Source organism: Clupea harengus, chromosome 7 (assembly GCF_900700415.2).
Source record: "Clupea harengus chromosome 7, Ch_v2.0.2, whole genome shotgun sequence".
NCBI lineage: Eukaryota > Metazoa > Chordata > Actinopteri > Clupeiformes > Clupeidae > Clupea > Clupea harengus.
The window spans coordinates 19410578-19428421 of record NC_045158.1 but is presented as its reverse complement, the minus strand read 5'-3'; the positions used below and the strand labels follow the sequence as shown (position 1 = coordinate 19428421).

The window sequence follows — 17844 nt, the reverse complement described above, 5'->3', positions numbered from 1 at the left end:
CCCAGTGTTCCTAGAGTCACCCAACCCCAACCCCAGTGTTCCTATAGTCACCCAACCCCAACCCCAGTGTTCCTAGTCACCCAACCCCAACCCCAGTGTTCCTATAGTCACCCACCCAACCCTAACCCCAGTGTTCCTATAGTCACCCAACCCCAACCCCAGTGTTCCTATAGTCACCCACCCAACCCTAACCCCAGTGTTCCTATAGTCACCCAACCCCACCCTAACCCCAGTGTTCCTATAGTCACCCAACCCCAACCCCAGTGTTCCTATAGTCACCCAACCCCAACCCCAGTGTTCCTATAGTCACCCACCCAACCCTAACCCCAGTGTTCCTATAGTCACCCAACCCCAACCCCAGTGTTCCTATAGTCACCCAACCCCAGTGTTCCTATAGTCACCCAACCCCAACCCCAGTGTTCCTATAGTCACCCAACCCCAGTGTTCCTATAGTCACCCACCCAATTCCAACCCCAGCGTTCCTATAGTCACCCAACCCCAACCCCAGTGTTCCTATAGTCACCCAACCCCAACCCCAGTGTTCCTATAGTCACCCACCCAACCCTAACCCCAGTGTTCCTATAGTCACCCAACCCCAGCCCCAGTGTTCCTATAGTCACCCAACCCCAACCCCAGTGTTCCTATAGTCACCCAACCCCAGTGTTCCTATAGTCACCCAACCCCAGTGTTCCTATAGTCACCCAACCCCAACCCCAGTGTTCCTATAGTCACCCAACCCCAGTGTTCCTATAGTCACCCAACCCCAGCCCCAGTGTTCCTAGATTTTTTGGGTGGTAAGCGTCCAGACAGGATGCTAATTTCTGAGGGATTATTGAGTCATTTTTCACATGGATATAGGGATACATATCAACAGATTAGGATGAAAAGAAGAGAGTCTGTCTCTCAATGAAGGGTGTTGTGATAGACAATATTGTCTATTTTAGGTGTTTATATATTTTATGCATTTTTAAAGTGTTGTTAGATGAGGGAGAGGCCATGGTGATATTACTGTGTGGTTACTGGTGTGTATGACGACTACATTGGCTCAAGATATTACCTGGTAGCTGAAAGACTTGAGGGGAAGGTAATCGTGGTAGTGGAAGTAGACTTGAATGCTGACATAGCTATTGACTTGCAAAGTGGACTGGTAGCTGGGTAAGTTGATGTACAGGTAGCGGCCTTTGGTAGAGACGTAAGTCTCGGTCTTAAAGTTGAACTTGGCCTGGCTCTGCGAGGACAGCTTCTTATCGACTGTCTCCATCTACAACAAACACACAGAAAGACAAGACCACACAATAAAAACTCAGGAATGAGCGTCATGGACCAGCATGGAATAATAACACGGAAAAAGACTTGTGAAGAGTATGTGAAGAAAAAAACCGAATTATTATCAAAAGGTTGAACAGAGAGAATTATATGGATATATACATACTTCTTTCTTTCTTTCATTCGTTCTTTCTTTATTGATCACAGGAAATTCAGGATATTAGCACACATTACTTTGATCACATTACTTTTTTTCCAGGGCCTCGTGCCTTTCATACGTATGAACAGCTCTGTTTTCACCGTCACAGACTGAAGCATTGTGCGCTCACAAAGAACTCTGCGTTTGAACCGCTCTGTTTTCACCGTCACAGACTGAAGCATTGTGCGCTCACAAAGAACTCGGCGTTTGAACCGCTCTGTTTTTCACCGTCACAGACTGAAGCACTGAACATGTGCACTGAGCGTTGTGTAAATGTTTGTTTAGTGACGTGTGCACTCACAAAGAAGTCTGCGCTGACGGAGGAGCTGGGGATATTGTAGGTGAAGTAGGCCACGCCGTCGCTTTGCGTCGCCTGGGTGGTGTCCTTCTCATCCAAGTAGAGCAGCACATCCTGCTGCCCGCTGGCGTCGGTGACGGATCCCCGGATCTTCACCGGCACGCCACTCACCGCCTCCCCTGTGGGGCCTTTCACAACCGCCTGGGGAGTGGATGGGGGGGGGGGGGGGGGGGGGGGGGGGGGGGAGGGAGGGAGTGTAACTTTGCTGGTACATCCGTCTAAAATCCGTTTTGACAGTTGTGGTGCTGTGCAAGGATTTCCCGTAGGGTCTCCCACACACACACACTTAAATATAAATGCTGTAATGATATATGGCTATACGCACACACACATTCCTAGACTGATGTACTCTTTCTCCTTCTCGCACATACACTCACACACACACACACACAGTTTGACTATGTGTACACACACTTACCCTGATGGTGTATGGCAGTGCTGGTTTGATGAAGAGAGGAGTTGCAATCAAGCTCAGACTGAAGGGAGACACTGCAAACTTCACCGTCACCAACTCAGCCTGCTGAGTCAAGCCACCTTCAGGCAAGGAGGAACACATCTGTCTTACACATCTGTCTCACACACCTGTAGTATACACAGCCACTCAGCTAATCTCTCATTTTACTTCTCATCTGTATTGTACTCCAGTCATGACCACATAGAGGTGTATCTCACCTGTGTTTCTCACCTGTGCTCTCCTCCATAGAGGTGTATCTCACCTGTGTATCTCACCTGTGCTCTCCTCCATAGAGGTGTATCTCACCTGTGCTCTCCTCCATAGAGGTGTATCTCACCTGTGGTCTCCTCCATAGAGGTATATCTCACCTGTACTCTCCTCCACTGTGATAACCACATACAGGTGTTTGCCATCCATCTGCTGTAGGTCTTTGGGTTCGTCCTTGGCTGCAGCAAGGGCCTGCCTGATGTTCAGGACGAGCTCTGCCTGACCGTCAGTCAACTGAGAGACAAACATGAGCAGCAGGGAGGGACTGATTTCATCAGAGGTTCAGGAGAACAGTTCAGTTCAACACAATTCAGTTCAGTTCACATTTAATTCAGTTCAGTTCACATTTAATTCAGTTCAGTTCAACACAATTCAGTTCAGTTCACATTTAATTCAGATCAATCCAGACACATGAACAGCATGTGCTGGGCTCTGTAAAGTGCCTTGAGACAATTGTATTGTTTTGGTGCTATATAAATAAAATTGAATTGAATTGAATCGAATAACAGGGAGCGACCGCCTTGATCAGAGGTTTAGGGAAACAATTCAGTCCAATTTTATTTATGTAGCGCCAATAACAATTGACATTGTCTCCAGCGGCTTTACAGAGCCCAGAGCCTGAACCCCCCTTTGCGGAGACGGGGGCAAGGGAAAACTCCCTTTTAATAGGGAAGAATCTTGGGCAGAACCTCAGCTCAAAGGGGGAACCCATCTGCTTGGCAGGTGAGGGAAGCTGAGTTTGGGGTTTGTCATACCTGCACTGTGCTGAAGGTTTGGGGCAGGATGACGGTCTCTTGTCCTGTCATGTAGCCAAATCTCCTCACCACGTCCGCTTCCAGAACAGGAGCTCCATTAGCATACCTTATTAGCATGAGGGAGGTCACACATGCCCTTAGACACCTGATTCCTAACTCATACACACACACACACACTATACACCCATACTCACTCACTTACAATCTCCCTCAAACGCATTGTCCATACCCATACCCACTCCCTCACACACTGTTACGACCCCCTATGCCCTGCACACCCTGCCTGCGGTCCCTATACTGGCCATATGGAGGCAGCAGGCTGTGGAACTGCAATGGAGCATGATGAACAGTGATTATCCACACCTGGCGCCAGGTGTGGATATAAAAGCACTGCTACGATGGGATGCCTGATGGGAAACCCCTTCTCAGCTTCCGCTACTCACACACTCACTTTTTGTCAACGCTCCTACTCACCTACATACCCACGACACGCATCCTCTTATCTTCAAGAACCCCTAGACTTTTCAGTTCGATCAACCATTTTTTGTTAATAAATAGCCGTTTTGTTACAAGATACACCGTTTGTCTGTGTCTACCATTTTATGTTGCGACCCCACGAGCCGGGCGTAACACACACACAGTCCATACCATACACACTCCCTCACACACACAGTCCACACCTATACACACTCCCTCACACACACAGTCCACATCCATACACACACCTATACACACTCCCTCACACACACAGTCCACATCCATACACACACCTATACACACTCCCTCACACACACAGTCCACATCCATACACACACCTCTACACACTCCCTCACATACACAGTCCACATCCATACACACACCTATGCACACTCCCTCACATACACAGTCCACATCCATACACACATCCTCACACAACAGGGTTATATTTTACTGTGTGATATAATCCCATTTTAAAGAAGGCCTCACCTTGCTGTGACTTTCAGCTTGAAGGAGTCCATATTGGCTTCGCTGATGTAGGTCAGCTCTGGGTGCATGGTAACTATGATGCTGGGTAAAACTGAGAGACAGAATGAGACAGTGCATGTATCACTCTCTCTCTTTTCTCTCTCTTTCACTCTTTTCTCTCTCTCTCTCTCTCTTTTTTCTCTCTCTCTCTCTCTCTCTCTCTCTGTGAGTGTCTGTCTGTGTGGGTGAGTATGTATTTGTGAATGTGTGAGTGTGTGTTTGTGTGTGTGTGTGTGTGTGTGTGTGTGTGTGTTTGCATGTGAGTGTGTTTGTGTTTGTGTGTTTGCATGTGAATGTGTGTGTGTGTGTGTGTTTTCATGTGAATGTTGTGTGTGTGTGTGTGTGTGTGTGTGTGTGTGTGTGTTTGCATTTGTATGTTGTGTGTGTGTGTGCATGTCTGTGTCCATGTGTGTGTGTGTGTGTGTTTGCATGTGTGTGTGTGCATGTGTGTGTTTGCATGTGAGTGTGTGTGTGTGTGTGTGTGTGTGTGTGTGTGTGTGTGTGTGTGTGTGTGTGTGTGTGTGTGTGTGTGTGTGTGTGTGTGTGTGTGTGAATATGTGTGTGTTTGCACATGTATGTTGTGTGTGTGTGTGTTTGCATGTGAGTATGTGTGTGTAAGAAATACTTTATTTATATAGCACATTTCGTACAAGAGTTGCAGTTCAAAGTGCTTAGTGCTTAGTGTGTGCAGAATAATTGAACTGAGAGTAGTGTCCTTAGTCCTAGAGTCCTTACCATACTCCTTGACTTCAAACTGAGTGCGGGCGCTTGTGCTGAAGTCATCAGTGTAGGACGCCTCAATGTTCCATATTCCTAACCTTAAAAATACATGGTACAATTACGCAAAAGGATATGGGACCAAATTCTGATCAAATGGTTCTGTTGCTATTTGACCAAACAACGCAAAACACAGTGTGTTCTTTCAGCACAGCCATTTACTTGTTTAGTATATTTTGGCCCAATAGGCAATCCATTATTACTACATGTGACTACATGATGTCTATAGCCATAAATGTTGCTGACTGTATTTGGTACTTTTTAAATGTTTTGTAATGTTTGTTGCTTTGGACAAAAGCATCTACTAAATACTATAACCATAACCATAAAAGAGGACTCTGTAGTTATGATAACACTGCCTTGAGGAGAGACTTCAGTGTAAAGTAATGTTCCCTGCCTGGAGAAATGTGAGACTGTGTGTGTGTGGTTCCTTACTTAGGTTTGAGGGGTATTTTGAAAGGCTGCTGCATCGATATGATCCCACTGACATCCTCCAGGTCCACAATGTCTACTTTCACATCTTCAGGGTCCTGAGGTAACAAAATAATCCAAATAAAACCAAATGACACTGTGGAGTTAATATAATAATAGAGTTCATCAGATATAATAATAGAGTTAATCAGATATAATGATGAAAATATTCAGAAAGACTTTTATGTCCATAATGTCCTAAAGACAGTCCCTAGTGCAACAGCTTCTCTTTAATGTACTAAAAACAGTCACTAGTGCAACAGCTTCTCTATTGATTTGTTACTTGCCCGAAATGTGAGAGCGACTTTTCTCCTTGCTGGTTTCAACTCCTCATTCAGAGAGAAGACCCTCACTTTCACTGGACACACACACACACACACACACACACACACACACACACACACACACACACAATTGAAACACAAGGACAGTTAACACCATACGTATAATGAACAATTATCAATAATAATCAATCAATCAATCAATCAATCAATCAATAATATTTACAGCTCACAATGGGATGGATATCACCTTGCTCAATGTGAGGGTGAGAATACAGGTTGATACAGAGCATGTGTGTGTGTGTGTGTGTGTGTGTGAGTGTGTGTGTGTGTGTGTGTGTGTGTGTGTGTGTGTGTGTGTGTGTGTGTGTGTGTGTGTGTGTGTGTGTGTGCGTGTGAGTGTGTGCATGTGTGTGTGTGTGTGCGTGTGTGTGCGTGTGTGTGTGTGTGTGTGTGTACATGTGTGTGTTTGTGTGTGCGTGTGTGTGTGTGTGTTCGTGTGTGTGTGTGTAAGTGTGTGCATCATTGCATGTTGCATGTGTGTGTGTGTGTGTGTGTGTGTGTGTGTGTGGTGTGTGTGTGTGTGTGTGTGTGTGTGTGTGTGTGTGTGTGTGTGTGTGTGTGTGTGTGAAATACTACACTGTTTGTGTGGTGTGTTGGCATGTTAGGGGATAGTAGTGTGTTGGTGTGTTTGGTTATTATAGTGTGTGGTGTGTTGCTGTGTTAGGAGACGATGTGTGGTGTGTTTGCGTGTTAGGTGATAGTAGTGTGTTGCTGTGTTTGGTTATAGTGTGTGGTGTGTTGCTCAGTGTCTGTGTCTAGAGTCAGTACCTGACTGCTCGGGTGTATACAGAGGCTTGTCAGTCTGGAGAAAGAGGAATCCGTTGTCACGGGAGACAGGAATTCTCTCATCTTGGTTAATGCCACCAGCCACAGCATGTAGATACACATGGGTCGCATCAGAGGGGAAATCCTTTGAGAAGATCTGTGGGAAACAGAAAAAGAACAACATTTTATTTGGATAGTCTGCCTACAAAATTTTTACAGATGGTTTGTGGAAATTCAAGTTCAGTCTTTCTGATTTTTCACTGAGCATCATCTTAATCAAACCCAACCCTTAACCTTAACCATAAATTGTCGTTAAAAGAGTTTCAACAGATTTGTTTGATCTGTAGATAGTCTATAGGGGACCATCGGAATAAAGTGCTTTTTGATGTGTTATAGATAAAACTTGTCATAACCACTCATTTCCAGTGTTCGTGTAGTAGTGCTTTTAATTATTTTAGGACATCACCATGCCTCTTACAATCATGACTATAAATGTGAAATGTAATTGTTAATGATACAAATATTCTCGTATTTATTATTATTATAATTATTTTAATCCGAGGATGTCTGTAGAATTGATGTGAACGCAATCACCAACGATTTCTCACAAATTCAGCCCTTAAGAACATGGGCGCACTCCAATCTGGCCTATCTACGACTGCTTTTCCGCATTCTTAAATCCTGTTCTTAGCTAAGAACGAACCCCAGATAAGAAAACTTTCAGGAATGCCAGAATTGTCCAGGGAACTTCGTAAGTGGAGTTAAGAAGACTGCGCTCGAGAATGAGGTCCAATGATTATATCGTTTTTTACTAATTTTGTGGATCTTGAAGTGTTGTATTTTGCTCACCCGCATCTTGGCTTCTGCTTGGTAGCTGTTCCCTGCATTGAGCTGGACAGTCTCAGAGGCATATTTAGTGTCCCCTGCAGCCAAAGACTTCTTCAGGTACAGCTGCACACTGGTGTCCTCCTCATCAAACACCTGCACCACCACCGACTCAATCGCATCCAACCTCAACAGCCGAGGACCCGTTATCAGAAACCTGCAGACACAGACCAGTGTAGTTACCTTAAAGGGAGAGACAAGCTGGATCTGAATCTAGAGAGAGGGATGTTTCTGATTAGATCTGGGAGCATGAGAGACAAGTCTGTTCTGATCCTGGAGAGAGAGACAAGTCTGGTCAGAATCTAGAGAGAGACAAGTCTGATCGGATAGTGGAGCGAGAGCAACATGTTTATCAGAACCTGGAGAAAGAGAGAGATAGATAGGGAGAGAGAGATGTTTAATTAGAACCTGGAGAGTGAGAGAGCGAGAGAAAGAGAGAGATATGTCTGATCAGAATCCAGAGAGAGACACATGTCTGATTAGAGAGTGGAGCTAATGCAACATGTTTATCAGAACATGGAGAGAGAGACAGAGAGAGAGGGAGAGAGAGGGAGAGTCTATACCATACTCACGTCTTGTCCTGTGCAACAACACTCCAGCCCAGGTTAAGGACCCCCACACACAGGAGAAGCAGGGCAGCCATTTCTGCAGCCAAACTCAGAGGAAAATGACAAAGGTTCTCATCAGACCCTAACCCAGACTCTGCTTGCTTTGGCGAAATAAATCATTAATCTTCTGCCGCCTCCCATTTGGCCTCTTTTGAACCCCCCCCCCCCCCCCCCCCCCACACACACACACACATAAACACACACACACCACTGCCAGGAATACTGCCTGCTAAGTTTGATTGTTTGATGCTCGTTTGATGTTTACACTGGGAATTGTGTTGCCCAACTGGGCCAACAACTGCAACAACTGTAATTCCCCTGGGTCAACCACTGCCAGGAATACTGCCTGCTAAGTTTGATTGTTTGATGCTCGTTTGATGTTTACACTGGGAATTGTGTTGCCCAACTGGGCCAACAACTGTAATTCCCCTGGGTCAATCAATGGGTCCACTCTTGGATTTCTGCTGTTGCTCAACTGAGTGACAGTATCTTCATGTTTGTGTAGCTCACCAGCGAGTTAGTGAGACCTGATATCCTGAAATGAAAACTGGAGACATTTCCAGTTCGGCGGTCAATGTATCATTTTAATATCTAATGATGTTATCTATGAAATAGCTAAAGTTCCGGTTTCATGTATTTTGACCATGAGAGACTGTAATTAAGGTGAAGGCCGAACTGGGTACTAACTAAGTCTAACTAAGGCAAACCGTGTCAGGAAATCATACAGTAGCCTATCATGGTTGGTGAAGCCCTCTGGGCACACACACACACACACACACACACACACACACACACACACAACCCTGGGCTAGCTTTCTGGAGAGACAAAGACAGCTGCTCTCAACATATGGGTGGCTGATAGAGTGATCGAGTGAATAAAATGATGCACTAGTTGCTTCCGTCTGGCAAATAAGTGTGAAACATAAGTGTTTGTACCCTCCCCCTGTCCCCCATTTCCTTCTGTGAAGTGCATTTAGTTGCCTCTTGGTATGAAATGCACTATATAAATAAAGTTTGATTTGATTTGATTAGCTTACATCCATGTAGATTGCATGCCTTTACAAATCGGCAACCTATCACCTGGTCGATTGATTCCTAACTCATGAAACCCACTCCTTCTTTAACCCCTGGGTTACCTCCTGGCTTGAGAAGACATTTTTGGTGATGATGTGGATTCTCTTGGCACTTGCTAGTTTCTGGTCGAGTTCTACACAACAGTTTTTATTCTAAAATTAGGCGAGCAAGTGGTTAGTAGAAGAAGAAGAGTGATATGAAGTTACTATGTGAGTATTCAGCCCCCTCTACAACGCGAGAGGTCTGCCCGTCTGCTCTGCTGCCTGGTCTTTCTCAGGACGTTCTGTGTTTAGTTTAATTCACAGTTAAAAGTGGGGACATTTACACGGACAGGCCACCAAAAACTGAGACATCTGGTCACCCTACCTCTCGATACTACCTCACCCTACCTCAGATCATATACTGGGTGCATTTCCTGTCATTGTGAAATAAATTTCGCCCCCTTAGCCTGTTGTTGGGTTGGACACCACTGCAAAACCATTCACTCTTCTGGGTCTACCACTGCCATCTACTGATCACTTAGGGGTCTTGCAGGTGGAAAAGTTTCAGATAGTTTGCAAGGCTGTGTGTCAACTGTGTTTGTGACTGAAAAAGATATCTAATGGTGATGAGGTGAAGACAAACACACAAATGCTTTTCGTATGTTTGAGATAAGAAGTAAGATGTTTTTATTCCTCAACATGATTCCTCAGCAATTAAAACGTTCACATTTTAAAGCAAACGGGAACTGCTTTGTGTGTTGTCAACGTTTTCTGTTTTAGTTAAAACCATTTGTTCAAATCCATTAAGTAAACAATGAACTTTCTTCAAAGTAAATAATTGTATTGAGAAGTGTAAGTGGTGCTTGGTAGTCCTCCCTTGGAGTCTTTTTTGAATACCATCACACTGCTGTGATTATCCTGCAAATCCTCATATGACAAAAATAACACAACCGCTTTAACGCTTAATATTTCAATCATTTATTTAGGAGACAAGAAGGAAATACAAAGTCTTTAGTATCTGCAAACAGTTTACGTCATATATAGATCAAGTATTTGTAATCTGACTTAGAAGTTTTACATACGTACATACACAGATAAAGTGACTGCTCAGTATTTTAAGAAGTGGAACACATCTTTAAATTTATTATTATTTACAATACTTTTACATATTCTATAGATTATTTACATACTATCAATCTCAATGGTCCCTGACAGGGAGGTAATGACACAAAACTGTCACTAGGGGGCCTCACTCCTCCTGGGAATGGCGTTTTGTCCTGGGAAAAGTCAGGAAGAGTAGAAACAGTAGGCCAGTTCACAGTGGCTGTTCTTTACACAAGTCGCAGATATAAACCTGATGCTTGATAAATACATAGGGATTAAATACAGTTGCAGAAATCTGTACCCTCCGCAAAGACAGGAGCCGTTGTGCAGATTACATGCAAACATAAATACCGTCTTAAAAACCTTCATCTTTATATCACAAGAAGGAAATAGAAAGTGATCAGGCTATTGGTACTGCCTGGGTCTCCTCATGCATATGTGGTAATGGCATTCCGAAAATCCAAACATCTGACCAAAAGACTATATAGTAATATAGCACACTCTTTATGTAAAATCTGACAAGTCTGACCTACACTGAATAAAGAGGTGATGCGTTCAATGACATGGGGTAAACTAAGACATGAATCATGGGTAACCAGGAAGGACATCAAATAATAAGTAACCTGGAAGTCCCTTCAGCTTAGAATCTCCATTCCAAAAGGAGCCCTGACCAAACTTTATATATTCTCTTTTTTGTACTTGTTCTGACGTGCTCCTCAGCTTCGTCCATCAACTGGACTGTCACAGAACCAGAAAGTGTGTGTCCATGCAAGTGTATGTGTATGTGAGTGTGTGTATTTGAGTGTGTTCGTTTTCTACAGAACCATAGTGGGGATATGATGCACTAGAGAGGCCGGATGTGGCACTGGCGCCATCTGTGGCGGCGGAGGGGAGTGCGTCTGGATGCCCACTACTGCGCCGTTGACACTGCTTCCCCCTGTTGGCCGGTGGCGGGCGCTCTTCTGGTGGGCGCGCAGGCCTGCCAGCTGTGAGTAGGCGCTCATGCACACGTGGCACTTGTAGGGCCGCTCGCCGGTGTGCAAGCGCACGTGGTTGCGCAGCGTGGACGACTGGCTGAAGCGGCGGTTGCAGAAGCGGCACACGAAGGGCTTGTCCAGCGTGTGGATGCGCATGTGCGAGCGCAGGTTGCTGCGTGAGTTGAAGCCGCGGTGACAGATGACACAGCGCATGCGGGCGGCCGCGGCCAGGGCCGCGGCGGACGAGCCGTCGCACAGTAACAGTTCATCTGAGGGGGGGGCAGAGGAGGACACGTCAGGTCAGGATGTCAGAAACTCCCATTTCTCTTCTCTCAAAAAACAGCTCTCTTAGAAACTCTAACCTCTTTTCAAACACAGTGGCTTCTCTCATCAGGTATATCTCTTTTTCAGAGATGTAACCACTTTTATGATATATTTGAACATCTCTCTCTCTCTCTCTCTCTCTCTTTCTCTGGTTTCCTTTAAAACACCACTTGGCCCGGAGCGCAAGCCAGTCCCTAAAGTAAAGTACTCCGCTGTATTGATCAGCTGATCCGAGAAAGACAGACTCACCATTTTTGTTTTTTTTCGGCTGTTCTTCCTCTATGCCCGGCACACCTGGGATCCCCAGGAAGGTGTTCTGTGAGTTTCCGTACCACACAAGCAGCTCCTGGTCTGGAGGGATAGTCTGGACAAAGACAACAACCAGGGTCAGAGGAGGGCGATGATACTACATCCTTTCGATCATCATTATGACAGTGTTAGAAACTACAACAAGTGCCCTATGACAAAGGTAGCATTCACACACACAAACACACACACACACCCACACACACACACACACACACACACACACACACACACACACACACACACACACACACACACATACACACACACACACAGAGACACACAGACACACACACACAAACATACACATAGCACACACACACACCGGGATATGATGACACACACACACACACACACACACACACACACACACACACACACACACACAAACCCGCTCACCTCCACGGCCTTGTAGAAGATGCTGCTCCCGACCTGCACCACCTCCAGATTCTGCTCCTGCTCGTTGCGGGCACACTTGATGTAGGTCATCCAGCTGCGTTGATCCTCCTGGCTGGCGTCAATGAAGTAGCGCACAGTTCCGTCCTCATTAAAGACCTGAAGGGTAGAGGAACGTAGATGAGACATGATGCACACACACACACACACACACACACACACACACACACACACACACACATACACATATATACATACCCACATATATACATACACATATGACTAACACGCACACACACACAAACACACATATACATACACATGTGACTGTCACACACACACACACACACATTCTCCGCTATTAAGTTACTGACCTCCCACATGAGGTTGTTGTTCTTGAAGAGGTCCACGTGTTCTGGTGAGATGACCCGACCCGTGAAAGGTCCCATCTCGGTTCCAGCCTTGATCCAGCTCTTTGAGAAGATCCCCAGCCCCTCGCCTGGGATGGAGCTCTGGGCAATGATCACCTCACTGGGCAGAACCAGACTGGACAACTTCTGGACCTCTGGAAAGATGGAGAGGAGAGACGTCAGCCAGTGATCACACACATTTTCATGCACACATCACCAGTCAACAGACACACTCAGCAAAAGATGTTAAAGTCTTACGTACAAAATCCTGAAAACACATTTCACATCAGACATATAGGCTCAAGTTTCTCAGAATAAACCAAGATGGAATAAGATTCTTGGCACACAAAAACATTGAGAGCATTCACAAAAGTCTGGTCTTATTATTCAAAGCAACATAAATGTCTTCAATGAATTTAAATCCACTCATTGGATTTATTGAATTGAGGCTTTTATAGGGCTGATCTCTGAATAGATCTTTGTGGTCATTCCGCCCCACTAGTAGCGACAGGTTTGTTTGTGTGGGAAGGAAAAGGTCGGCGGCGAGCGGGGTTAAATGGCCTTCTATTTACCCGCATGCAGCGATTCGTCATGCGTTGGGTGTGACGGGACTCATATATTCATGAGGCTGAAGTGGAAAGAAATGGCTAATTCCAAATTCATTATCCCTTTAAAAACTTTGTAGCTATAAAGTGGGGGTGAATGAAACCAGGGCTTGTTCAAAAGGCCCTGGAATTTCAGACAAAAACGGAGAGAAAGGCGATTAGATGGTTGACATGGGGTGAATAGCGATGGAATTAGCCTTCACGGTGTATCAGCGATGCAATAGCAGCGCGGGGGAGAGACGGTAGAAAGAGATCGTGCTCACGGATGAATGGGGGATCTGGTAGAGAGCGGTGATGAATGAATTTATTTTCCTTCATTGTGCCAAAGTAAGAAGAAACTCTCCGGTCAAGCACTGCGCACGTGAATATAATACCACTCATCTAGACCACATAAACTGCATGCGCAGGACCAAGAAATGTTCGATACTGGTCAAATATTCAGAACATTTTGCATTGAAATTATATTTTGAGACACAATTGACAATTATTTAAATATTCTAATAGAAAAAATTTAAATGTATAATTGTAGAATTTGCTTTTATATTTTATTATTTTATTGCGTGACAATAAAAAGTCTAAAGTCAATTTAACACATTTTGAAGCAGTCAAGTTAAGATGGAAGTTTTCTTGTACTTAATATTTGTACGTGTTTCATTCATTGTATGCTACGAATACCATTCCCTTATGTCACTGACTGTCAGGTTAAAACATAAGAGCTGTCCTTACCTCCGGAGAAAGACTGCGCTAGCACCTCGGCGGTGAAGGCGGTTTTTGGGCACGCAGGGCTGGTCTTGTCCTCGAGCAGGTTCTCACTCAGCACGTTCCTCCAGCGGCCATACAAGAAGCTGTGTAGGATGTCAGACGTGATAATCTCTGACAGGGAGAAGGTCTGAGGCTTAAATCCAGATTTCAACACCAAGGCTTCGGCAGGCAACACGGAACCCATGGCTCATCAATGTCTAGGCTAACTTTATCTAACTTCCCTCGGAATTAAAAGTGTTAAAAATAAGAAAACAAAGCGTAAACAGCGGTGAACATAAAAGTCAGGTAAATGTGTAAATTAATGTTTAAAATAAATAGTCTATTTAACTATAATTAAAGAACAAACGTGTTAAGAAGAAACTCTGAGAACGACTCTGTGGAGTGTGACGCGTTGCGCTCTTGCGAGTCCCGGCGGTCTTATATGCTGGCGACCTGACCTGCTCTAATTAGTTATTAATGACCCTCCCCTCGGGGCCTGCCCGCTTGTTCCTCCACAGAAAAGCCAGCATTTTCGTTGAGTGGCTACGCCTGGGGTCTGTGTGTGTGTGTGTGTGTGTGTGTGTGTGTGTGTGTGTGTGTGTGTATGGGTGGGTGGGTGTGTGTGTGTGCATGTATATGTTTGTGAGTGAGGGGTGTTGGCGTGAAAGACAGAGCCACCTCCCTATTCTCCGCACGCGTTCCACCCCGTGGGGGCTCCAACTGAGCACCCGTTTCTTCAGATCAGCTCGAGCCCGAGGCGTCCGCCAGGAAAATGTCACACCGAGGCGGTTCTCAGCGGGACAACAAGCGAGTGGCATTCCTTTAAAAAATATAATTTGGGAAAGGTGCCGGAGTCCATCCTTAATGAACCTTTTAAATGTAATTACTTTAAGTGTGCTAAATGGTGTGACCTTCTGCAGCAGTATAACTGAGTTTGAGTCTGATGAAACATTAAAGAGAGTCACAACAACTTCCACAAAAACAGTTTTTGTAAAGAAACCCAGCAGTAGAAAAATAAACGTTGAAGAGGGATACTTTAATCACATTTTAAAATAATAAATAAAACATACAAAGATTGAAAATGGCATCAAGATAAATTTGATTTGGTCTGTATGCACCGCTTTAAAATGGTAGCCTAATAGTAGTATTTTTGTGGAAACAAATACTTATGTCAATGTAGTCATGTCTTAATGTATATGTCAGTGAATTCACATAATAATTTAATTGAAGTGCTTCTTCACTTTTTTCTTTTGTTAAAATATGCAGATCCATCTGGGTCAAGCATCGTTTCTTTTTCCATCTATTTTGCTGCCCTACGCGATTTAATATTCATGGCTACTAATATGAAGTCTTTAGTATTGTGTCTGCGTTTGGAGCAGTGTATAGGCTTTCTTTCAGTGGGCCCGGGTCTTTTCTCCGGGCTTTTTTCAGAGTTGATGGACTGGGGCTAAATGGGCAGTTTCCCCCCTTTCCAGCAGAGAGAACATCTTTATTCCATCCTAGGCGCGCAGGTTTCCTATTCAGGTTGTGCGCAATAATGCCAGTCCAAAGAAAAGTGCTGCAAATCAATTTTCCATGGTGGGGTTGAGGGCAACCCGACACCCATGCGTTGCTCTTTTATTTGGATAACTACACGGAGACGGTCCGCAAATCTGGACACGATTGCGAGAGGAGACAAGAAACGCGAACAGAATGGAGAGGGGGACAAAATAGAGACTAGACGTGAGACGGCGTGCGTAGAGCTGAAGAGGCAGCCGAAGGTGAGTGACAAGGCAGGAAAGCAGATTAGACCTCAACAGCTGCTTTTGGCGCTTCCCCGCCTTCACGCGCCTTTTCACATGCAGGATGTCCCCCTCCCGCACAAGCAAGATTTGTCCACATTTATTTATTGTTCTTGAATGTTCTTTTTTTTAAACTAAACATTAGTGAAATAAATATAACAGGCTGCATAACATATACAACAATACAAAATAATAAATTCCAATATTTCACAACACAATAAGCGAAATGTATCAGGTCAGGTGAATGTGTCAGATTTTATGAGCACGTTAAATGCACGATATGAAAAGCTACCCTATCTACTCTAACCGAAATTGATAGACCTAAATATAGATAGATAGATAGATAGATAGATAGATAGGTAGATAGATAGACATATTTTATAATTATTAGAAATTATTATTATTTGGAAAACATACAAACAAGTTTACATTTTCTGACAGCATGAAGCACAGACTTCAACTACGCGCACAAGTCAAAGCGCAACGCGAATAATACAAAGGATAAAAAAGTGGTCACTTTAGACTTTTGCCAATTGTTCTTTAATCGTTTGCATTTGGCAGCCGTCCTTCGTCGGCAAGTCATCGCCTCAGACATAAATCAAATCTCCAACAGCTGATAATCATCTGATTAACACAGACACAGGTCTCTCATTAAAACATAAGTGCATATTAGGCTATAGCCTCGTGCCCATTTTCACTGGTTGCCTAAACAGACACCGCTCATTTTTCATTTGCAAGTGGACATTTTTGTCTAAACTTGAGTTTATTTCTAAAAAATAGGTATACTTTGAAAAAGTTAGTGGAGCGGGCAATTTCTGCCACCTGACCATAATGTGAAGGTTTAGCAAGTTTAAAAGACATTCTTTGGGCATTCTAATTCAGATGTGTTCAGATAATTAACTGCGAATTAACATTGAACAAAAGATTAAATGCAAATGATAAAGTGAAAATAAAGAGAGGCTAACAGTATGAAGATAAATGACCGTGCCCTCGATGCGTAATTTATTTGGCATTCATTGCTTTCTCCTCCTACCCGGAGCGCCTCCGTAGCACAAAGCAGCAAGCTGTTTCTGGCTCTTTTAAAATAGGAGAAAGGAGACAAAAATCCGAGAATAATAGAGATTTGCAAATGTTTTTCAATTGATTTGACTCAATGAACAGTGGATTTTTTTCAGGGAGATGAAAATAGAGGAGTTTGGCTGTAAAGCCACACAACTAAATTTAAAGGGGGCTTCGTGAAGAGATGTGTTTTATGGTAGGATAAAATTTAATTAGCGTAATACAGCCCTTGAGAGACAATGGGAGCTCAATATGTACCCAATCTGAATCTCATTGGGGACACGGAGCACAGAAAGTCAAAAGAATCGAGAAGAGAGGCAGGCTTTTAAAAACGGGGTTCAGAAAAGCGCGGAGCCCAGGGAGACGGCAGGTGACTGGCACGCGTAAAAACAAGGGGGACACTTTTGGCACAAGGCTGATTATTTGAGGAAGAAAGACAACATGAAAAAATGCGCTTTCTTCAGGTTCTGCCCACTCCGACCAGCTGAGACGGGCTCTTTCAAAAGGGGGATAAGAGCAGCGACAGAGGGTTTCAAAAACAAACAGACGACATTAAAAGTGCTTTTTGGAAAGGTGCAATATCTACAGAAGTGGTTATGGGAAAGCGCCCAAATGGTAGAGGAAATCTGGCGCCAGAATCACCATTTTTTTTGCATATTCATAGTGTGAATACGTCCAATATAAAGCCAAAAACCAATTCAGTGGCGTTTATTCATTGACGTATAGCACAAACACAATTTCAACAAAGCCAATGAAAAGCTCATAGCATCTGCGTCCTCTTTAATGGTCTTAGTTAATATTGCCGAATATGATTCTGACTAGCTAACGTGTGGATCTTCCCATGGATTCGCTATTTCTGATGTTTCATTTTGAGAGATTGGGCCAGTATAATATGGATGTTTAAAAATCGTTGACACCGTCGAAATATATTT

General features: G+C 44.1%; 2 protein-coding genes across 2 annotated transcripts in view; both read right to left on the bottom strand.

Moving 5' to 3' along the window:
• c5 (complement component 5) overlaps positions 1 to 8260 on the bottom strand; it is a 27493-nt gene extending 19233 nt beyond the window's left edge. The window contains exons 1-12 of the mRNA XM_031570768.2: positions 8119 to 8260; positions 7511 to 7703; positions 6665 to 6818; positions 5840 to 5910; positions 5517 to 5611; positions 5040 to 5122; positions 4266 to 4356; positions 3300 to 3405; positions 2646 to 2778; positions 2242 to 2357; positions 1767 to 1964; positions 1058 to 1261 (exon numbers count right to left, since the gene is read on the bottom strand). Of these exons, the coding sequence (XP_031426628.1) occupies positions 1058 to 1261; positions 1767 to 1964; positions 2242 to 2357; positions 2646 to 2778; positions 3300 to 3405; positions 4266 to 4356; positions 5040 to 5122; positions 5517 to 5611; positions 5840 to 5910; positions 6665 to 6818; positions 7511 to 7703; positions 8119 to 8189 (1515 nt within the window). The 5' untranslated portion in view covers positions 8190 to 8260. The remainder of the gene's footprint in view (positions 1 to 1057; positions 1262 to 1766; positions 1965 to 2241; positions 2358 to 2645; positions 2779 to 3299; positions 3406 to 4265; positions 4357 to 5039; positions 5123 to 5516; positions 5612 to 5839; positions 5911 to 6664; positions 6819 to 7510; positions 7704 to 8118) is intronic.
• A 1911-nt stretch (positions 8261 to 10171) lies between these two features.
• On the bottom strand, positions 10172 to 14469 carry prdm12b (PR domain containing 12b). The gene is made up of 5 exons (XM_012840219.2): positions 14058 to 14469; positions 12691 to 12881; positions 12320 to 12475; positions 11864 to 11978; positions 10172 to 11559 (listed from the first exon to the last, which is right to left on the bottom strand). The coding sequence occupies exons 1-5, from the start codon at positions 14275 to 14277 to the stop codon at positions 11129 to 11131; spliced, it is 1113 nt and encodes a 370-aa protein (XP_012695673.1). The 5' UTR covers positions 14278 to 14469; the 3' UTR covers positions 10172 to 11128.
• Positions 14470 to 17844: the final 3375 nt, after the last annotated feature.